Below are 23,943 nucleotides of genomic sequence, written 5' to 3'. Positions count from 1 at the left end.
TTTGAGGCCATCAGAACCAGCTCTTGATTATGGATTAATTGAGACAGAGAGATGTGACTTCCCACTAGGAAACCTTTAAGGTGTCATTTGGGCTTCGTTCATCCCAATATATTCCCCATTCCATTGATCTGCCTTTCACTAATGATGTACACAGTGTTCTCCATGGCCATCCTTGCCTTTGTTTGTCATGTCATTGAGCCAGGTAGTGATTTAAGGGACCTTCTTTTCTGGAAACTAAGGCTGCATTTTTTGAGGGAGTTTTTAGTTGATTCTGGTAATAGTCACAGCTTCTTTGAGTCCCTGAATACTGCCTTTCTACATAATTAGCACCATTCATTCATATCATGACAGGAGAAGTTAGGAAACCATCAGTGCTCTTTACATAGAATGCTATTAAGTTCATTATGGTAAATGTACTTTAGTCACCACTTAGAATGACTTCCTAAATTTCTTTTTTTAGTGTTTTATAATACTTATAAGTAAGTTTCCCTTACTTAGAGATGGGAGGAGATAATAAGCCTTTACAGTTTAATAAAAAATCTTTTCCCACAGTGACCCCTGTAACATACAAATAATCTCTAATGAGAAAACCAGGGTTGAGAGCTTAAATGACTTTTCCTTGGTGACAGGCTGGCAAGTGACCGAGTAAAGGCTTGAATTCAAGTAGATGCCAGACGCAGTGCTTTCCAGGGTAACATGCTACTGGTTCAGCCTTTTTTTGAATGGATCTCAGACAATTGCTAGTTGTGATTCCCCTGCTTTTTGAGACCCCCTTGCCTAAGGTCAGCCTGATGTCCCAGGTGGAGAAAAAATATAGCTGGCTGTGATCATCAAGTCTCTTTGGGAATTTTACTTTTGAAACCCCTTTTCATCCTTTATTTAGCATTTATCTCTCTTGTCTCTGATGTGCAGAAATTTCAGGGTTTTAGAGAAGTGAAATTAGATTCTAAGAAAAAAAAAGGTGTGAACTGCTATTTTATGTTTGGTAACTAGATGACACAGTCCATAGCATGCTAGGCCTAGAGACAGAAAGACTCATCTTCTTGGGTTCAAATGTAGCCTGAAACACTTGCTAACTGGGTGACCCTAGGTGGGTCACTTAACCTCATTTGCCTCAGTTTGCTCATCTATAAAAGGAGCTAGAGAAATAAATGACAAACCACTACAGTATCTCTGCCAGGAAAATCCTAAAGGGGTCACAAGTGAAACAAATGAATAAGAATAAAAACATTTCTTTTATAGCACCTTAGGAATATATTTAGTTAACTAGTTCTTTACTTAATTATTTTAAATATTCTTAGTATATTTAGACTGTAAATACAACTATCAAGAATAATTAGTTGAACACAAAATAGATAAGTTTGATTATATTAAATAAAAAGGTTTTGTACAAACAAAACTAATGCAGACAAGATTAGAAGGGAAGCAATAAATTGGGAAAACATTTTTACATTCAAGGGTTCTGATAAAGGCCTCATTTCTAAAATATATAGAGAATTGGCTCAAATTTATAAGAATTCAAGCCATTCTCCAGTTGATGAATGGTCAAAGGATATGAACAGACAATTTTCAGATGAAGAAATTGAAATTATTTCTAGTCATATGAAAAGGTGTTCTAAATCACTATTGATCAGAGAAATGCAAATTAAGACAACTCTGATATACCACTACATACATACCTCTCAGATTGGCTAAGATGAATGGAAAAGATAATGATGAATGTTGAAGGGGATGTGGGAAAACTGGGACACTGATACATTGTTGGTGGAATTTTGAACAGATCAGCTATTCTGGAGAGCAATTTGGAACTATGCTCAAAAAGTTATTAAACTGTGCATACCCTTTGACCCAGCAGTGTTTCTACTGGGCTTGTATCCTAAAGAGATCATAAAGGAAAGAAAGGGTCCCACATGTGAAAAAATATTTGTGGCAGCCCTTTTTGTAATGGCAAGAAACTGGAAACTAAATGGATGCCCATCAATTGGAGAATGGCTGAATAAGTTATGGTATATAGAATGTTAGGGAATATTAGTAATAATAATAATAGTAAGAAATAATCAGCAGGATGATTTCAGAGAAGCCTGGAGAGATTTACAGGAACTGATGCTGAGTGAAGTGAGCAGAACCAGGAGATCATTGTACACGGCAACAATAAGATTATACTACCATCAATTCTGATGGACATGGCTCTTTTCATCAATGAAATGATTCAGGCCTCTTCCAGTGGTCTTGTGATGAAGAGAGCCATCTACACCCAGAGAGAGAACTGTGGGAACTGAGAGTGGATTACATCATAGCATTTTGCTCTTTTTGAATTTTATTTTCATTCTCATTTCTTTTTTTACTTTTTGATCTGATTTTTCTTGTGCAGCAAGATAATTGTATAAATATGTATGCTTCTTTTGGATTTAATATATATTTTTACCATGTTTAACATATATTGGATTACATGCCATCTGGGGAAGGGGGTAGGAGGAAGAGGGTGAATAATTGGAATCCAAGGTTTTTCAAGGGTCAGTGTTGAAAAAACTATCCTTGCATATGTTTTGAAAATAAAAACTTCAGTATAAAAGAATAATTAGTAAACTTACTGAATTTTATATAAACAACTTTAGAGAAGAAAAATATGTAATTTACTATTTCAGTTTTTTTATCATCATTAAACTTACTGATTCTGATTTGTTTAATTGGTTTTCTCTCCCTCATCCCTTCATTCTCTCAAGTCCCTTGGACACAACATGAATTTGAGCTGGCACAGTGGGCATTTCGGAAATGGAAATTTCACCAGTTTACTTCCTTAAGAGATCTGCTCTGGGGAAATGCAGTTTACCTGAAGGAAGCCAATGCTATCAGCGTAGAGTTGAAGAAGAAGGTATGGGGTGTGTTGAAATCACTCAACAATGTTTGCTGTATGCCAGATGCCTTCTTTCAGTCTGTAACACAAATAACTTTTTTTTTTTGATTCACTTGCATATTACTACAAAATACATACATTACCTAAGTTTAATAATAATTTTCAATTTAGAAAGGACCTTACAAGTCATCTAGTCTAGCTGCTTCACATTGCAGTTGAGAAAACTGAGTTGATTAGTACTAAAGGAATATAATAACTAAAAAAAATATTTTATGGAAGTCCATTTATCATATTGACCTCCTGTTTCCTACAGATGCATGTGCATATACACACATATTATTGATTCATTACTAAGTCCTGTGACCTTTTTTCAGCAACTTTTCCCTCACTTTAAATCTCATTAGTACAATTCCATCTGTATTTTAATCTGACCTTGTCTTCTTTAGTTCTTTTTCTGCCAAAAATAACTTGATATAGTTCATTAGTACTGCTGTTATATTCTCATACTTTGAGTTTAGAGAAAATTGTACTTGGTTCCAAGTTAAAGTTTCAGATGTCCTATAAAATTAAAATAGGCTTATCTTGGAAAATTTGTGTTATTCCCAATGATTAACTTCTAAAGTAGAAAACTTGAGATTAGGAAAATATATTTTCTCATCACCCATTAACAGTGTGAGTACTTATTTTAGCCTTAATCTATTCCCATACTAGGAAAGTTTTAAAAGCCTTACCTTCTGCTTATCCTTCCAGATAATATTTAGAAAACCTTTTCAGGAAATATTAAATAAAGGCCAATATTATCCTTAATTTTTAAGTGGTATTTTCTCTCAATTCAGGTACAGTTCCAGTTTGTTCTGCTGACTGATACACTCTACTCCCCTTTGCCACCTGAACTGCTGCCCCCTGAGATGGAGAAAACTCAGGATGATAGACCTTTCCCTCGAACAGTTGTGGCTGTGGAAGTGCAGGATCTGAAAAATGGAGCAACACATTATTGGTCTTTGGAAAAACTCAAGTATGAAAACCCTGTAGAAGGAATATTGTTTTGCAAATTGATAAATTTAGAAATAACAGTGGGATAATCCAACTGTTCATACTTTTCAAATTAATATCCTGGAAACCACTTTCTTCTCTTGGTCATTTCTTTCCTCCAGAATATTTTGACTTCCTTGTCTTGCTGAAATTACCTTTCAACATTTATATCTGTTTTTAAACATCATAACTTTAGTTTTCAAAGATCTTTGCACAGTTTTTACCAAACATAATTTAAATTTACCCTCTGAAGGAAAGCTGTTCTTAAAGTCTTTTCCTTGTTGCTTATATACATGCAGTATTTCTGACATCACTAAGGACTTCATTTTTTTAACCTTAACCACAGTCTGACCTTTCAGTGAAGGTCAGTGATAAATGGAAAAAATCTATGCATTTAGTTAAGATGAGAAGATCTCTTATTTCAGTACTACTGAAGTATTTATATATATATAAAAACTAGAACACATTTCTGTTATGGATTGTTAAGCCTATGAGGCGGGTAGCCAAACTAGGTACTGTTGGCTCTTTCTCTACATTTATACATACTTTGGAAAAATGAATATTCTTGCTTATGGACCATTTGTTTTTTGCATTGATTCATTTTTAAAAAAACTGTTAAGTTACAGACTTACTATCAATAAAAATATATGAAATAGAAGTCAAAATCTCCCTCCCTCCTTCCCTACCATATGTAGGGAGATATAGTTACTGTCAATATAGAAATAATTCTGGTTCTGCTGATGTCACACAGTGTTATCTCATAAAGAGCTTTCATTATTTTACATGCTTTATTTTTCTATGGCTTTATAATAGTCTGTTTCTATTGTTGTACCATAATTTATTTATCTACTCTTCTAATTGATTTGTTTTCAATTTTTTACCATTACAAATAGAGTAGCTGTGAGTTTGCAAGGATAGGTCCTTTTCCTTCTTTTTATGATAATTCTCGTTAAATTCCTAAAACTAGAATTATTGAACAAAAAGTATGATAAAGCTTTTTGCTGTTATTGAATGTTTCTCTATTGCTTTCCAAAATATTTGCCACAACCTGCTGTCACACTTTTATAAATAGTGATACTGTACTAGTAGCAATTTGTCATTACTGAGTTGAACTCAGGAGTCCAATTCAACAAACCTTTAAGAACCAGCTGTATGAAAAGTGCTAGACTGGTATGGGCTAGGAAGCAGAAATACAAAGGTGGAGAAAAAAATAAAGGCAGTCCTTGGTCTCAAGAGCTTCAGTTCTACTGAGGAATATCAACAAACACAGGTCTATTTTATGTCTATTTTAGGGGCAAAAGTTTCATAGCCTCTTATTGATAATTTATCTGCTTTGTAGACAAAGGCTGGAACTGATGCGAGAGATGTATGACAGAGCTGGAGAAATGGCTTCCAATGCCCAGGATGATGGAGAGGCAACAATGACTGGCAGTGACCCATTTTATGATCGGTTCCATTGGTTCAAACTTGTAGGAAGGTATGTATTTATTTGTCTTGGCTAACTTTAGTTATTAACTCATGTGACTTTAGTCTTGATCAGTGGTATGTTTTGTATCCTTAGGGTTTCATTGAATGCTTTACTTTTCTCCTCATATAGTAGCTAGTATCAGGACTTGATGATAACAAACTACCTATTTGTGATCTCAAAGGCTTCTTGATATTTAGAATTTTATTGAGAAGCAAGAAAACATTAACAAACCTTATAGCCTTAAGATTAGTGAATTGAATTCTTTTCAGTGGTAACTGGTTTGCTTTTACTCTTGTTTGGAATTTGAGTTGTGTTTTAGTAGCACAAATAATCATTGAAAGACATTTTCAAAAGCATTAAAGAAATGGTAGAAGCATAGCATGCTCTAGAAATAAAATGTAATTTTTTTTATTTACTACTCTTACAATTTATTGGTTTTTAAGAGTTAAAATTTGCCACATATGTTGTCCCTAACATGTAAATGTTTTATGTGGAATACCAGTCTGTCTATACTTGGTATTTTATGATTTATTGAATGAAGACTAAAAGCCTTTTCTTGCTTTTTAACCTTTATTCTGAGCCTCTTCCTTTAGACTACTTAATGGGTTAGGAGGAGTATGAATCTTTTTGCATATTGAATCATACAAATGCTTCTTGTAGCCCTGTAAATAAATCCGGTATTTATCTGATCCTAGCCATGTATTTTCTTCTTTTTTCTTAATTTTAAGAACCACTTATTGCTTTACCTTTCTCAGTTGTCCCTTACCTGATTTTTTTTTTATTACACTATTTGATTGATTGATTCAACAGCTGGTTCCCTCCTGATGGCACCCATTTCTTTCTGTTTAACCAAATATTCCTTTCTCCTTGGTTCTGTTAATCAACATGTTCCGTTACCTGATATCTAGCTCCCCTATTTTCCACGGCTGTGTGAATGAGCGCCTTGCTGACCGTACGCCTTCCCCCACTTTTTCCACGGCCGATTCCGACATCACTGAGCTGGCTGATGAGCAGCAAGATGAAATGGAGGACTTTGATGATGAGGCATTCGTGGATGACACTGGCTCTGACGCAGGGACGGAGGAGGGATCAGATCTCTTCAGTGATGGGCACGACCCGTTTTACGACCGATCCCCTTGGTTCATTTTAGTGGGAAGGTTGGTGAGGTTATTGTAAGAAAGGCAAAAAGGGACCAGCTCTTGTTATATAAGCATCTCTGTGCTACATGAATAAATTCAGAGCTAGTCATTCAAAATTCTTGTGTGCTCACTTCATGTACTCCAAAGAATTAGGCTCTTAGAAATGAGTCTATATAATATATATGTAAACATAGCCATGGTTGGAGAGCGAAATTATGAGGCCACAGACAGGATTCCTTTTTTTTTTTTTTTTTAATGTAAAACATTCCCACGTTAATCATTTTGTACAACAAGACTTATATAAAAGAAAAAAAAATGAAAGAAAATGAAAAATAACTTGCTTCAGTCTGTATTCAACTACCACTTCTTTCTCTGGAGGCAAATAATATGCTTCATCATTAGTCTTTTGGGACTGTCTTGGATCATTGCACTGCTGAAAATAGCTATGTCATTCACAGTTCTTCATTGAATAATATTGCTATTTCTGTGTACAACATTCTCCTGATTTTGTTCACTTCATTATGTATCAGTTTATGTAAGTCTTTCCAGGTTTTTTGAAAGCATTTGGCTTGTCATTTCTTATAGCACAATAATATTCCAGTACAATCATATACCACAGCTTGCCTAGCCATTCCCCAATTGATGGGGGAATCCTTTGATTTTCAATTTTCAACCACCATAAAAATAGGTGCTATAAATATTTTTATATAAATAAAGTCATTATCCTTTTTTTTTTTTTTTTTTTTTGATGCACAGGCAGTATTTCATTGGAGTCCAGCTATTCTTTTTGGCACCATTTGCAGTATTTAAGAAAAATAAGGAAATTACTTCAGGTATATTTATCAACAGAGAAGAAAGATACAGTAAAGGGAAAAAGATTGGATATCTACAGAGTTATAATGGTGTGGGCAGCAATAAGTGTAGTAAATATGAAAATGGGAACAACATTCATTTTCCCTCTCAATAGTGAAAGCTAAAAATTAAAAGAGTTCTCTCTCGTTCATGACTAAAATAAAAACCTTTTACGCAGAACCTCTCCTTGAGGAATTAACTGTGCATGTTCTTAAAAGTCTGAAAGGATGATTTTTGGGGCTATTGCCTTAGTTCATCGTTTAGTACTACATGGTCACTCCATTCTTCTATGGTTTGTATGCTATAGAAGACTTCCTTTGCATGGACTCCTTTCCTAACATTTTTATTTGTAACCATCCTTTCCATAATGAAGTGATTTCCTTCTAGACTCAGCATTGCATCATATAACAGAAAATCCATATTGACCAGAAAATTTGCCCAGTATTTCTGGGCATTAAAGTGACCATGTAGTTGGCAGTGGAACCCCTTTATATTTTGCTGTTAACCAGTATTATCAATATTAGATGGGAAAACCCTGTCTACTCTAAGACAGGGGTCCTCAAACTTTTTAAATAAGGGGCCAGTTCACTGTCCCTCAGACTGTTGGAGGGCCAGACTATAGTAAAAACAAAAACTTTGTTTTGTGGGCCTTTAAATAAAGAAACTTCATAGCCCTGGGTAAGGGGGATAAATGTCCTCAGCTGCCGCATCTGGCCCATGGCTGTAGTTTGAGGACCTCTGTTCTAAGAAAACAGCAGCTGGTATAATGTCGTATGCTTAGTGAAATTTATCAAGTGAATTGCTGATGATAATGATGCAAAATGGGAGAACATCATTTATTTAGGTGGTTAAAAAAAAGCCCTATATTAAAGATTATATGATCTTATCAAGCATCTATGAAGAGTGCTAGTTTTTGAACTTCATTTAAATGTGGTGGAAATATTACTGGCAGTGTCTGGCCTGCAGGGGAAATAGCTTTTAAATTTGTTTCTGAAAATTAACCAATATAAAGTAAAGAGACATTATATGTGTTCTTAGTCACTTGTCATCTTTCTTGTTGGTTTTGTAGCTGAGAAAATAATATTTAGAATTTCACAGATACAGATTTAATGATATATGAGGTGAGAAATGAGCATAAAGAAAATAAACTTTAAAATCTGGTAAAGCCCTATTATGAAATAGATGTTCAGGATCTTAGCTGATGGCAAACTTCATATTAAAAATATTGGAAGCAGCTGGAAGGAAGTACTATATCTGAGTTCCTTCATCTCAGGGTGCATTCCCTGCAACTGCTAACTGGTTCTCTTATATGCCACGTAGTGAAGTCTCATTCGAATATATTACATAGAGCATTATGGTGGAAAAAGCACTGTCCTAAGAATAGAGGTAAAAATTTTCTTTTCTCTCTCATTGATTTTAATGACAGTGGGCAAGTGATATAACTTTTCTGATCCTTAGCTTTCTTGATTATTAGAGGTCAGCCTACATTACCTAAAGCTGCCTTTGAAGTTCACTCTGAGCAATGATCGGCCATTTCTCTACTAATAACAATCAAACTGCTGCTTGGCAATACTAGAAGAGGCATCTTGGATTACAACTCATCTTAAGACAGAAATTTATTGACCCTTGAGAGATATGTGTTTTTTCCTGAGTTGTAGGCAATTTCATTGACTATTCATTTACTACAATGCAAATACTATTGTATTTGATTTGAGTAGGTATAGAACAGTTGCTTCTGCTTTATTCCTTTGGCCAGTAATAGAGTTGATTCTGTGCCTTCCCATTTGGGCAATATTCTAGACCTCATCTTGGTGGGGCTTTTCTTTGAATTAATTTTGAAGCAGCCGGAAAAACCAAAAGACAAGAAAGAAATCTCAGAAATCATTAAATGAGAAATAAGCATCTTCTCTGTGTTTTTGTCCCATGCTTGCTGTCTTTGAACAGAGACTCTATGTGTAGATTAGACTTTTTGTTCATCTAGCATGCATTTTGTTTTTAATAAATTGCTAAATGTCTCAGAAAAGTAATCTTTTTTTTTCAAAATGTGAATTCTTCATTCCATATATATTGGAGGAGTAGATTCCTTTTTTTACCTTTGTGATGATTCACAAGATTATATGTCCCTTCATTGTTGAAAAATTACCCATGCATATGTTCTATCAATAAAAAGATTATATGTCCTTTTTAGGCTATAACTAAAAATACTATTCAATCTTAAAATTTCAATTTCTCATGTTATTCTGCTTGTAGCATTTGATTATCAGCTTTGGCTACCTTTTACTAAATCCTTGTATGAAAATAAAAAGAGCTTGTCCCTTTAGCCATCTCTTAAGACATTGGGATATCATGAATCATTCAATAATAATATTTGGGACACAGTATTAAGTAATTGATATTTCTGGGAAAGGGGGAGGTTTACAGTGAACATGATTATATTCTGACTTCTTTAAATGATGAACGGTTATCCTGTACTTTTATAAAAATTACTAGTTATGTGGAATTTTTTTAATGGTGTAAAATTTTTTTTATTTTCATTTTATGTTTTGGTGTGCTTGTTCCATTTTAATTTGCCATTGTTTCATCTAATATGTGTTTTGCCTTCACCCCTCCTCCACTTTCAGTCTGCTTGGCCAAGGTTTAAGGGTACTCCATAATAAGATGAAAAGTTCTTTTCTTTAAAATATTAGAAGAATTTGGTCTGTAGTCTTCATTTTTCACTAACGTGTCCCCTGATACCAAAGAACTTCAGATATCCAGATTCCAGCTTCTTAAACTATGGGTCACAACTTCATATAGGGTCTCATAACTGAATGTGGGGGTTCCAAAATTATGATTATCATAAAATGTTTAATTTGTATACTTTGTTTTGTCTACCTATGTATTTGGGATTGCTTAAAATTTCTTGGGCACAAAGGAGTCATGAGTGAAAAAAATTTAAGAAGCCCTGATAGATAATGGTAGTAACTGCGGTCACAGCTGCTGCTACTCCTGTGCTCAGAGATATACCACTATAGAGATTCCAGGTGTCTTTAGTCAGAAGTCATCTTTACAAGATCACTGTGAGGCAGATTCATGTGTTTAAAGGAGACATTTCCATTAGTAGCAAAATATGATGGGTACTAAAGAAGGACCTTACCTTGTGTGACTTTGTAGTCATGTTCATTAGCCCATCTGAGAGGTAATCTTCCTTTTTTCAAAAGGTGGGATTTCAATTTTTAGATGATCATTTTTTACGGTTGGAATAATGTTAAAGGTTCCTGCCTGTTCTACAATTACATGTTTTCATGTCATTCATAAAGTACCATCTTTAGCCATCTAGACTCAGTGCCTTTGTCCTTTTCTATATTGAGACCTACTGTCAGTTATATACCCTCCCAAAGAGATTAAGAGAAAGGAGGGGGCTGAAGTCTGTGTTCAGATAAGGAGTCAGGGCAAACTGCATATTCTTTTGGAGGTATATTTTGTCTTTCATACTTGTGGGTGAAAAAGAAAACATAATTCGGTATCCAGTTAAAGCAGATTTTAAATTGCATTGACTTTTTAATAAGTAATCCATAGTTGCTAATTTTGTGTGAAACCATCTTCAAAAGACCTAGGATTTAATCCAACTTCTTTTTGAGGTTATTTTAAATTACACCACAGAGTTAAATACTCCTTATTTTAATAATGCCTGTACTTTGGAGCAGACTGAAAATATTTTCTATTTTGTTGTAGATTTATAGTTATTTTGTTGTTTATATACATTTGTTTCATTTGTAGTTTTAAAGCTTTAGTAACCTTTTCTTTTTCTGTAATATAGTTTGCTTACTTTTATTATTTTAATTGTTTAGTTAATTTACAACTGAAATTTCTATATATCCATTTTATGTAGGGGGAGAAGGGTGCCTTTGTTTCCAATTTACTTATTCCAGGGTCAAGAGCACAGATTAGAAAATTATGTTTCATATGAAGTAGTCATTTAATTTCTTAGATGCTTACTGCTTTTCTTTTATATCAGAAGACCAATATTTGTTGATCCAAACTAATATCTGAAGCTTTGAGTTGATATCAAACTTGTTTTTTTTAATTGCATCAACCAAAGCTTTTTTTAAATAAAAATAATTTTTACCAATTAATTAAAAAGGAGAGAAGCCAAATGTGAAAGGATTCTAGTTAATTTATGATATTAAAAATCAGGTCTCAAAAAAAAAATCAGCTCTGTAATTACACATTTTAATCCTCACACAGGATTATTTTCTTTCCTGTTAATTTAGAAAGCATGGAGGGAGAGATAGATAGACAGAGATAGCATATGTGTATGTGTATACACATAGAAACATACACACATTCCCGTGAGAAGTAGCTTTTTTGTTCTTTGTGGTAATTTTATCTTGATGCCTTCCCAATGTCCCCCCAAATTATTTTATTCAGAAAAATCTGACAGCACAGGCTTTCTGCCTCTGTATCTGTTTCTTCTATATGCCACTTTTCTTTCCTGATAGAAACTCTTTTTTCTAACATAAATTCTTTATCATAATGCTAATAGACATTGTTTTGAGTAATATCGGTTTCTTGAGTTGTACCTTGAGTCTCAGCCACATTTCCTTGTCTTTTATGTCTCTGCTTTTTGTTGTAACCATTTGGGGGGGGGGGGGGGGCGGCCCACGGGGGCGGGAATACAACAAATCATCTAATGCTGTTACTTGTGCATAAAGTCCAGTAAGTTCATAAATGGATTTTTTTTCTCCTAACAAATTTCATAGAATTCATTTAGCTCTCAGTTGTTACTCATCCACCTGTTATAATTGAGAAAGAAAGTAATGATGCAGTTCAGTCTTTGCCAATGTTTTGCCAAGAACTTGATTGTGTTCATATGAGCAACTGTCCTATTAGAAGCCATTAGAAGCAACCTAACAGTGCAGTATAGTCTGAGAGGGAACCTTGTTTAAAAAAAAAAAGTCAGCAAGAGACTTCATGAAGATCCATGAATCCAAATGCTGGATTTTCTCTGTAGTCAAGGCTATAATATTTGTCTTTCTACTTCTGTGACTAGGGCATTTGTATACCTGAGTAACCTGTTATACCCAGTACCCCTGATTCATAGAGTGGCTATTGTCAGTGAGAAGGGAGAAGTTCGGGGATTTCTGCGCGTGGCAGTACAAGCTATTGCAGGTAAGTAAATGCCATTTCATAAAACAGCTTTATACTTTTTAATTTGATGTTTAATTTGATCTTTGTTTCTTAAAAAAAAAAATTGTTCTTCGTGAAAAACTTTCTCTGTGAAATTTCCAATCGCCTACCATACTTGAGTATGGACCTTAGATCAATAAAGGATATGCTAGCAAAATTCAGTTTCTCCCAAATTGCACAAAGTATGGTCCCAGTGACAGATTATAGTCTATCTACATATAAGAAGAGAGGATCCACATCATAAAGTTGGCCTCTTGGTCCTAGCATCCTGTCATGATCATGTCTAATATGACAACAGATCAGAAATGGAAGGCACAATGGCTCTTGATCAGAGTATCATAAATTTAGAGCTTAAAGAATGGTTGTATAGAAATCGAGGAGGAGGCAAAGGGGGCTGCCAGTTATGTAGTTTTTATACCACATACAAATAGTAATCTAATTTTTAGTACCCTAAATGTGAAATCTCTATTCTACAAAGAGTCTATGCAATACTAAAACGCCCAGACCATATTACATTAAGATTTTTGTCATATAAATGATATCATCAGACATAAAGAAACTGAAGTTAAATGGAAGGGTTATCCACAGGTTATGAGTAATGGAACTGCAAGAATTGTTTTCATTATGTGTCTAGAGAAAACAAGAATAATTGCATGGGATATTTGAGCCCAAGCAACACACTACCATTGAATCATTACAGTTGATGTTTGCTGTAGAGCTTGAAATTGAGAGCTCAATAAAGCCCTCCAAAATGTTACAGTGGAGAAAACATCAAGTCTGGAGATAGGAAGACCTGAGTTCAAATCCAATCTTAGGTACTTACTAGCTCTATGACCCGAGGCAAGTCACTTAATCTTCTTTGCCTCAGTTTCCTCATACATAGAATGAGCTAGAGAAGGAAATATCTTTACTAAGGTCATGAAGAATCAGAAAAAGCTGAAATAACTGAACCAGTAACAAAGCCCTCTAAAGCAATTCATTGTATACTTTAATACTTTTAGTTTGAAGGTTAACACTGGGGGAAAATATGTTAAATACTAGGAAAAATGATACGGAATTTAAAAAAATTAGATATAAGAGATTTGTAAATGATTCAGAAGCCTCATATACATATTCTGAATATTTTTTCAGTAAGGAAGCTGGAAAGGAATTGGATAGTGGGAGATACCAAAAATCTTGACAAAAATTGAAATCAAATATATCTTGATAGACAACAACTTGTGACCATTGTGGGAGCCATTTTCAGAATCGATTTCTTGTGTGCCTTTGGATTAACAGTGGTTTATAGCAAAATTCATCATCACTACCTGATTAGAATAAAGGATAAAATTGAGATGATACTGTATACAATTACGATTGTTCCCATTCAACCACTAGCTTTGGACTCTGAAAAATAGGAAACATTTAAGAGTAAAGGTAAAGGTGGTAGTGGACATGAGTCTATTGATGGCTTAGAATGAAACCCATTTAAGGCCAGCCATCTGAAAAGTGTTTCTAAATGAAAACTAAATGAAAATGAAAACATCTAGAAGGATGACAATGAACTGACTGTAAGGTGGAATAGGTTTATAGGATTTATAATGACCTCTTCTCATCATTGATAATAGTAGTACCAGACAATTATATTATACTTAATCTGTTCCACCGCTACCATTCTACAGTTTTGTAGTAAAATAACTAAACCATAGAAATACAGTTTTTTATGTGAAGCTGAGAGTACAATAGGCTTTGCTTAGGATTAGGTAATCTTCCAAAGGAAAGTAAAGATTTAGGGATTCAGGTGTGGTGTTTTCATTACATATGAATAATTGAGGGAGCAGGCTTCAAATCAGAAAGTCATAGCTGCCCCTCCCCGACTCCCTAAAAAGAGATGGTTTTAGAATGAGATTTGGTTTTCTGGACACTTGCTTATATAGGAATGATGGGAAGTATTTACCTGGAATCTAATTAGAATGTCCTTTAACCGAAAAGGAAGGAGAAAACACATTCACCTGCTTGTGCACTAGTACAGGCACACATTCACCCATGCCTTAGAAAATAGCTGCCAATGAATTACTCTCCATCTGCTGCTTTCATAGTTTTTCCAGGTCTTCCTGCCTAAATCCATTAATAATTTGTTATTTATTCTCTCCTGGGTCCTTGCTGCCTTTTATTCTTCCCTAATTGAATCTTTGTGCTCTTGCAAACCTTTACTTCTTTCCTCTGGTCTTCTACAGCATTCCTCTCCAATTCTCTTTTCTTTTCTTTTCTTTTCTTTTCTTTTCTTTTCTTTCTTTTTTTTTTTTTTTTTTTTTTTTTAGGAACCTGCCTTTTTGTTTTCTAAGACATTAGAGGTTTTTAAACTAGGAACTTTTTCTTCTCCCCTATTCTCCCCTAGTCTGAGAGGGAGCTGGGAAGATGAAAAGAGAAGGGAATTTCAAAATTCTAAATCATGATACTGGTATAGTTTTTGGGTGATAGTGAAATAAAGATCATGGCATTCCTTTTGTGTGGTTAAGACAGAGTTACAATGTAGGTCATAGGAACTGAGGTTGATAAATTAGGAAGACAGAGTGTTTGAAGGGACAAAATAGATGAAAAATGGCTATTCCTTTTACCAAGGCCTCTACTTTTATATTTGATCCTATTCCTTCCTATATCTTTGGCAGATTACTTTTATAATTATTTTCCATTCACTCTCTCTAAGCTTCAGTCTTCCTCTATCAAGCATACAAACATATCCAAGTTTTTTCAAATGAACTTCATTTGAACCTATCATCCTTAACAACTGATAGTCCATTCAATGAATTTGACTTTGATTTTTATCATAATGAAGTATTGGCTAATGTATAGCTAAGAAAGAAGTGACGGACACAAAAAGCCAACAGAGTTGCATTAAATAGATTATGCCAGCATAACCTCATTTTCTTTTTTGGCAAAGTTACTAGGCTGGTAAATCAGGGAACTGCATAGATTCTTGTTATTCAGTCATTTCAGTTATGTGCGACTTTTCACGACTCCATTTGGTGTTCTGACAAGAAATACTAGAGTGCTTTGCCATTTCCTTCTCCAGCTCATTTGACAGATGAGTAAATGAGTAAGCAGAGTTAAATGATCCAGCTAATAAGTGGCTGAGGCTGGATTTGAGGAAGGTGATTCTAGGCCCAGCACTATCCACTGTACTACCTAGCTGCTCCTTGCATAAATATAGTTTAATGAGATTTTAGAAAAGTATTTGGTCCAATCTCTTATGCTATTCAGATAAATGCATTGAATGATAGCACTGTTAGGTAAATAAAGGGGACTGTTAGGTAAATAAAGAAGTGGTTTGATGGCCAAACTCTAAAGAGTTGTCATTAATGATTCATTGTCTCCTTTGGAAGCAAATTTTCAATGCAGTGATCCAGGGATCTATTCTTCAACCTTTGCTATTTAATATTTTTTATCGGTGACTTGGGTAAAGGCCTAGATGAGACAAAGCTGTGAATGGAGTACTAGTACATTGGAGGATGAAGTTGTGATGCAAAAATATTGGCTGACAATAAGATGAAATTTAATAAGAACCAGTATAAAATCTTATGCATAGGTCTCAAAAAAAATTTCACAAGTTAAAGATGAAGGAATTATGTCTATAGCAATATGTCTTAAAAAGATCTGAGAGTTTTGATGGACCACAAATTTATTAGGAATCACTAGTGTGATATGGCATTCAAGAAAGCTATGATGTGATCTCAGCTGGCATTAAAAGAGACATATTCACATTGAATCAAGAAAATGGTTGATAGTTCTGTCCTTTGCTCTGATTAGACAAAATGAGAAGCATTTGGTTCTGGGAGCTATGTTTTAGGAAGGACAGCATCAGTCTGATTGATCTCCAGAGTAGAGCAATTAGATGCTGAAATTTTTCAAAATTTTTTTTTTATCATATGAAGATTGAAGGAACCAAGAATATTGAACTTGGTGAAGCTAATTCCTAATAGAAGGATATAGCTGTTTCTAAGTTTTGAAGGGATAAGTAGAAGAAGGATTAGATTTGTTCTGCTTCTCCATTTTGGAGAAATGGATGAAATTATAGATGCAGATTTAGACTTGATGTAAGAGAAAACTTGATAATAATCAGGGTTATCCATAAACGAAATGGACTGCACTAGACATAATAAATTCCTATTTTCTTAGAGATTTTAAAACAAAAAGTTGAATGATTACTTGTATATGTAATAGAAGGAAGGGATTCTTATTAGAAAAAAGCATCTGTCCCAGAGTCAAAAGGACCTAAGCTAAATCCAGCCTCAGACACTTAACTTGCTGTGGGAGCTCTAGGCAAGTCAATTAACCCTGATTACTTTCAAAGAAGAATAGTAAGTCATCAATCATGCAAACACTACATGCAAAGCATCATAAAAAGTATGAGAATACAAAGATAAACAATAACATTCCTTGCTCTCAAGAAGCCCAGGTAGAATTTAGTTCATTCACATCAATTTGTGTGTAGCCCTGATCTAACTAGAGTAAATAAAAATTGCCCATAGGAGTAAGAAAACTCAGAATGAGCTGAGGTAGCAAAGAAAGCCAATAATGACAAAAATAATTTGTTTTTTAGTTATGGGGAGAAGAAAAAAATCAAAGAGTTGGGGACAACTTGCTGAATAGGAAGAAAGTAATAGTAAAGAAACATAGAGGTACTCAACTCAAAGTTTCTGTTTTTTCTACCTTGGAGAATGATATTTAGACTGGACAGGAAAATATGATAATAGAGAGAACCTAGCTCACCTAGAAATGTTCAAATCACTTGGCTCAGATGAATTACATACTGGGGTACAGAGAAATGTACTGTGTCCTTTCTGAGCCATTATCAGTTGTTGTTGAAAGGTCATGGAAAATTTGAAAGAAAATGAAACCATTGGATAAGGGATAAATGTCCCAGTTTGGGAGGAGGAGGGAAGGAAAAGAATGGAATCTTTCAACTGTGGACCAGTAAACTTGACTTTGAGTCTTGAAAATTTTCTAGGATTTTTTTTTTGTTTTTATTTTTGTGTTTTGCTGAGGCAATTGGGATTAAGTAACTTGCCCACTGTCACACAGCTAGGAAGTGTTAAGCAGTTGAGGTCACATTTGAACTCAGATCCTCCTTCAGGGCTGGGGCTCTATCTTTGTGCCACCTTGCTGCCCCGAGGATATATTCTTAATGAGTTGGCTAATTAACATTTGGGGGTGAAGTGTTTAACACAAAGAGCCAACAGGTTTGGGTTTTTTGTTGTTGTTGTTGTTTTATCAAGAGCTGGTCAAGCCATGTGAACTTCATTTCCTTTTTTGATAAGGTGGCTAAACTATGGAATAATGGCCAGAGTGCTAGACTTGAAACCAGGAAGACTCTGTCCATTCCTGCCTCTGCCATGTATGTGCCACTAATCCTCTTTAAACATAAAACAATTTATGAGATAGTTCTACCAACTGACTGCTTTTTGTGAATTGTGCTGGTGTCTACCAATGAAATTGTCCCTCTCTGACACTAACTAAAAGGGAATAGTAAGGGAGTGAAAAATATTCTTTCTTGGTAAGTGTGACCTCACAAGGCATTTGATAAAATCACTGATGCTGATCTTATGGCCAAGGCAGAGACTTGTGAGCTAAACTGGACTTCAGTTAAGTGAATTCAGGAGTGCTTGGCTAAAACCAGTCTAGTTAATAATTACTTTGTGTCACCTTGTGGAAGGAGATCTCTGATGGAGAAGATGGCTGTGCTGTTTAACATTTTTATCATTAATTTAGACAAAATTGTTGAAACATGTTTATTTTTATTTTAAAATGTTATGAATATCTGTTGTTTTTGTCTTCCCACTTCCTAATCCTCTACCTAAAGATTCATTATTTAGTACAAAGAATAAAGAAAGTTAAAAAAAAAAAAAAGAAATTCCGTGAAACTAACCAACAAATTAATCAAGATGAATAGTATAACTGGGCTTATATCCCAAAGAGATACTAAAGAGAGGAAAGGGACCTGTATGTGCCAAAATGTTTGTAGCAGCCCTGTTTGTAGTGGCTAGAAACTGGAAAATGCATGGATGCCCATCAATTGGAGAATGGTTGGATAAATTGTGGCATATGAACGTTATGGAATATTATTGTTCTGTAAGAAATGACCAGCAGAATGACTACAGAGAGGCCTGGAGAGACTTACATGAATTGATGCTAAGTGAAATGAGCAGAACCAGGAGATCATTATATACTTCAGCAAAGATACTGTATGAGGATGTATTCTGATGGAAGTGGATTTCTTTGACAAAGAGAAGATCTAACTCAGTTTCAATTGATCAATGATGGACAGAAGCAGCTACACCCAAAGAAATAACACTGGGAAATGAATGTAAACTGTTTGCATTTTTGTTTTTCTTCCCGGATTATTTCTACCTTCTGAATCCAATTCTCCCTGTGCAACAAGAGAACTGTTCGGTTCTGCACACATATATTGTATCTAGGATATACTGCGACATATTTAACATACATAGGACTGTTTGCCATCTAGGGCAGGGGGTGGAGGGAGGGAGGGGAAAAATCGGAACAGAAACGAGTGCAAGGAATAATGTTGTAAAAAATTATCCTGGCATGGGTTCTGTCAATAAAAAGTTATTTTTAAAAAAATGAATAGTATATGCAGTGTTACATACCTATAATTGCCAACATCTACAAAAAAGGGAGGGAGGCATATTATAAAATCTCTTTCTGGACTAGTTTGTTATTCTTACACAATGGGGAAGAGAAAAGGAATAAACATTTACATAGTGCCTAAGTGATTTTGGCAAATTTTATCTCATTTGATCCTCACTGTTACAGCCTTTTATAGATGAGGAAACTGAGAAAGGCAGAGATTAAATGATCTAAGGTTACACAGCTAGTGAATGCCTGGTGGCGGATTTAAATTCAGATCTGTGCACTATGCCACCTAGCTACCTTTACACCATATTCAGTCTTTTTCTTTCTATTTGACATTGTTGCAGTAATTTATATATATTTTATTTTATTTGTTTCTCTTTGCATTAATTCATATGTCTACCCACGTTTCTCTTTTCTTTCTAGTCATCACTTCTTATACTACAATAATATTTTCTTGTATTCATCCATCACAATTTGATTAGCTCTTCTTAATATATCAGGACTTAGATTGTTTCTAATTTTTTGCTGCTACAAAAAAAAATGCTACTATTGGTGTATATGAAATCTATTCTGTCTTTAGCCTATTTGGAATATGTGCCTAGGAATGGGACTTCTGACTCAAAAGATATTGACATTTTAATTACTTTCTTAGCATAATTACACATAGCTTTTATAAATGGTTAGACCATTGTACAGCTCTGCCAAAGTTTATAACTGACCACTCTCTGCAACTTCCTTTAGTATCTTTTGTCTTTATTAATTTTACTAGATGTAAAACAGAATGAGATTGATTTGCATCTCTTATCTGTAGTGATTTGGAGTAATATTTCATGTCATATCTTTTGTATCAGATCTTTGTCAGAAATACTTGACACAGAGATTTTTCTCAATTGACCACTTTTCTTCTTATTCTAGCTGCAGTGATTTTCTTCATGCAAAGCTTTTCAATTCCTTGCAGTTGAATTTTTTTTAATTGTCAGCTGTCATAGGGTCATAGATTTAGAGCTATTGGGGACTTTGGAAGCAGTCTACCCTCAATGCTTTTGATTTATGGTTAAGGAAATTCGGATCCAGACAGGTTAAGGAACTTGCTGAAGGTTTCCAAGACAAGATAGCAAAGCTGAAATTTGAACCTGGGCCTTCTGAATCAAAGTTCAGCAGACCTTTAACATATAATGTTGCTTCTCTGCCCTTGAATGATTAAGAATTCTTCTCCTTTGTAATTTGTTTTGCTTATTACAAGATGGGGTTTTATGTGGATGAAGGAATGGAGAGAGTTGGGGTGAAAGTAATGGCAGTAACATGCTTTAGTGGATAGAATAGAATACAGTTTTAGTCATGAAGGCCTGGATACAAATTCTGCCCCTGTCACTTAAGTAATTGTGTGACAAAGTGGGCAGATTAAATGAGGGGGCCTTTTGGTTCCCTTCTACCTCTGAAAGTATGAGACCTTATGGAAAAAATAAGAAAAAAAATGAAATATTTTAAATATACACAAAAGAAAGCAAAAGAAACTTTAAGGGCCACAGGCTGTTTATTGGCAATGTTGTTACTATCACATTAAGTTTCATATATTTCTTAAAAAGCTGTATCTAATTGATTCATGATTTCATCTGCAACCTCATTTCTAGCCTTCTTGTGATGAAAATATATTTTTTGAGAATCTTCTAATTAATTTTTTAAAAGAGAGAGAAGAAAAAGAATTTCTCCATCTTAGCCATAGCTAGGAAAGGTCCTCAATCTGATTTAGATCAGTATCTTCAACAAGGCACCATAACAAGCTCAAAATATATACCCACCCTGAATATAAAAAGCAACCGATAATTAAATTTGCTGATCATACAAAATTGGATGAGATGGCAAAAATAATTGATGATGTCAAGATTCATGAAAATCTTGACAAGCTACAAAGTTTGACTTACTTAGAGAAGTTGAATTTAGTGGGCATCAATAAAAAGTCTTACACAAGTTCTGAAAAGAGATTAAATCTGAAAGTACAAGATGCAAGAAACATAATTAGGTAACAATTGGTCTAGAAAAAGATCTTGGGGATCTTAGTGGATTTGTAAGCTTCTATGAGTCAGCAGTGTAATATGTTAGCCAAAAAAGTTAATGTCTTGTAGGCTGCACTGGAAAGAGTAGGGAACTTCCAAGGCTAAGGAACTGCTGTACTCAGCCCTAGTCAGATCATGTCTGGAATAATATATTTACTTTAGGTACTACAGAGTAAAAAGGAAATTAATAAGGCAGAAAATATTTAGCCAGGATGGCTAGAGTTGGGGGTCCATCTTCAGACCCTACTTGGAGGAGAACTATTTAATTGAGGTAACTGGGGATGTTGAACCTCGAGTAGAGCAGACTTTTGCAGAGTAAAATAGGGTGGGAAAGCATCTTCAAGGGCTGAAATAGGAGTGAGTGCAAATTGTAAAGAGCCACATTCAAATTTTTGATTTCAGGAAAAACTTCCCAGGAATTAGAACTATTCCAAAATAGAATGAGCTTCCTTAGGAGGTGATGCCTTCCTGACATGTAGGGTCTATTATTCAAGTATTACATGAATCCCCACTTGCTTATTACTCCACTAAAGCAGCTTATTTTATTACTAGTGTTTCTAAATCAGATTGTGAGGGAATTGCTAAAATGTCTGATATAATGTAAAACATGTATACAAGATAAAGTAGTTACTATAGCAGAGGTGTTAAGTAGTGTAATACTATCGCTATACAGTATTTATTGCATCAAGAATCTACAGTAGGACTGGTTTAAGATTCATAGTTCTTTGGAACTGGTTTAATTGTTATAATTATAATAATTCAACCCATTTGTCTGATTGCATTTTTCTTACTTATTTGTAATCTCATTTGGACAAATGGATTAAAATGACTGTTTTACTTGAGTTGTTCCATCTCTGTTCCTTGATAGATCTTCTTAGATAGATAGATTTAGTGTTATCCAGTTTTTAAAATCTCAACTGGCAAGACTTCAACAGTCTAATGATATCGTTCACTTTGTCCAAGAATTTAGTCTTTGTTGAGCCCTACTTTGATTTTAGCCTTGGCTTACAATGTTGGATTTTTTCTTTTTTTTTTTTTTATTTCAACAGCTGATGAAGAAGCTCCCGATTATGGCTCTGGAATTCGGCAATCAGGGACAGCTAAAATATCGTTTGATAATGAATATTTTAATCAGGTAAGGCTTCAAATAAAATAGGAAGATTTGAGGTTGGTGGGAAAAAAGCTCTAGAAATTGGACCAAAAATTCTACACTACTATTGACTGCAAAATAATTTATATATCCAATTCCTGGGAAGTTGTCAGCAAATTTTAAGTTATTATTATTAGCCATTGTCATCAGCTTGGCATTGCCAAACCAATATTGATTCCAAGTCTGATCAGTCTGCCTCCTTTTTCCATATCTTCTTCAAACAGAGGGGAACCATTTATCTTTTATTGTCATTTTTTTTTGTTTTAGATAGTTTTAAACAGGTACATTTTAATTTATTTTTTGTTGTTTTCTTAATAGTATTTTGTTTTTCCAAATACATGCAAAGATAATTTTCAGCATTTACCAGGTACTTTTTTTAAAGAAATGATTTTTATTCTGAATTTTACATTTTAAAAAGTTATAGGATTACAACAAAATTATTTAAATTTTATTTTTGTTTTTTCTGAGGCAATTGGGGTTAATTAATTTTGCCCAGGGTCACACAGTTAGGAAGTGTTAATTGTCTGAAGTCATATTTGAACTCAGATCCTCCTGACTTAAGGGCCAGTGCTCTATCCACTGCACCACCTAACTGCCCCTGTATTTAAGATTTAAAAGTTCAAGTAATACTTTTATAATTTCTTTCTAATCTCTTTAATCATGTATTTTTAAATGCTGGTCTTTTTTTGAGACAAAAAAAATTTTTTTAACAGTATCAGAATGCTAATTCATGTGTGACTCCTTGCCTTGTTTTCAGAATGATTTTTCTTCAGTTGCAATGACTCGCTCTGGATTGTCCCTTGAAGAACTAAGGATTGTAGAAGGGCAGGGTCAGAGTTCTGACATTATTACTCCTCCAGAAGAAATCATTCGAGGAAATGAGCCAGGTAAATGAAAAAAAGATGTAATGGTGGGGAAGGGATGTTTCTTTCTTGTGAATAAAGGTAAGCATTCCAGAAGCTGCCTTTGAGCAGGGTCAGACTAACTTCTTGAAGGATAGTTGTATATAATATCAACCACACAATTGTCATTTCTTCCTCTCTAGACTTAAAGTCAGGCACTTTGCTGGATGGTAAAATGGTGATGGAAGGGTTTCCCGAAGAGGTTGGAGATCATCTGAAACTGGGTAGTGCATTCACTTTCCGTGTGACCGTATTGCAGGCCAGTGGTATTCTCCCAGAGTATGCAGACATCTTCTGCCAATTCAAGTAAGCAAAGCTAGTGAGGTTTTTTTTTTTTTCTTTCTCTCTACAATTTTGTCTTGTGTAAGAAGATCAGTTCACAGCTCCACCAACAATGTATTAGTGTCTCAGTTTTCCACATCCTTTCTAATATTTATCATTATCTTTTCTTGTCATCTTAGCCAATTTGAGAAGTATGAAGTAGTATCTCAGATTTGTCTTAATTTGCATTTCTCTAATCAGTGGTGATTTAGAGTATTTTTTTTCATATCATCAGAAATGGCTTTAATTTTTTCATCTGAAAATTATCTATTCATGTTGTTTGAACATTTATCAATTGGATAATGGCTTGTATTCTTATACATTTGAGTCAATTCTCTATAATTTTAGAAATGAGGCCTTTATCAAAACTTT

The 23,943-nt window shown here is 34.4% G+C and overlaps 1 protein-coding gene across 8 annotated transcripts in view; it reads left to right on the top strand.

Moving 5' to 3' along the window:
* Positions 1-23,943, top strand: part of KIF1B (kinesin family member 1B) — a 185,663-nt gene that overhangs the window by 119,754 nt on the left and 41,966 nt on the right. For 5 of the 8 annotated variants that reach the window (XM_051988589.1, XM_051988586.1, XM_051988588.1 and 2 more), the window contains 8 exons: positions 2,724-2,872; positions 3,691-3,869; positions 5,226-5,363; positions 6,263-6,511; positions 12,378-12,496; positions 22,248-22,333; positions 23,106-23,235; positions 23,394-23,556. In XM_051988589.1, coding sequence (XP_051844549.1) covers positions 2,724-2,872; positions 3,691-3,869; positions 5,226-5,363; positions 6,263-6,511; positions 12,378-12,496; positions 22,248-22,333; positions 23,106-23,235; positions 23,394-23,556 — 1,213 coding nt within the window. The remainder of the gene's footprint in view (positions 1-2,723; positions 2,873-3,690; positions 3,870-5,225; positions 5,364-6,262; positions 6,512-12,377; positions 12,497-22,247; positions 22,334-23,105; positions 23,236-23,393; positions 23,557-23,943) is intronic. The other 3 variants (XM_051988592.1, XM_051988591.1, XM_051988590.1) reach the window with 1 other exon arrangement.

The sequence above is a fragment of the Antechinus flavipes genome, chromosome 3, assembly GCF_016432865.1.
Source record: "Antechinus flavipes isolate AdamAnt ecotype Samford, QLD, Australia chromosome 3, AdamAnt_v2, whole genome shotgun sequence".
NCBI classification, from domain to species: domain Eukaryota; kingdom Metazoa; phylum Chordata; class Mammalia; order Dasyuromorphia; family Dasyuridae; genus Antechinus; species Antechinus flavipes.
The sequence above is the reverse complement of the archived record's forward strand: the minus strand, read 5'-3'. Positions and strand labels throughout refer to the sequence as shown.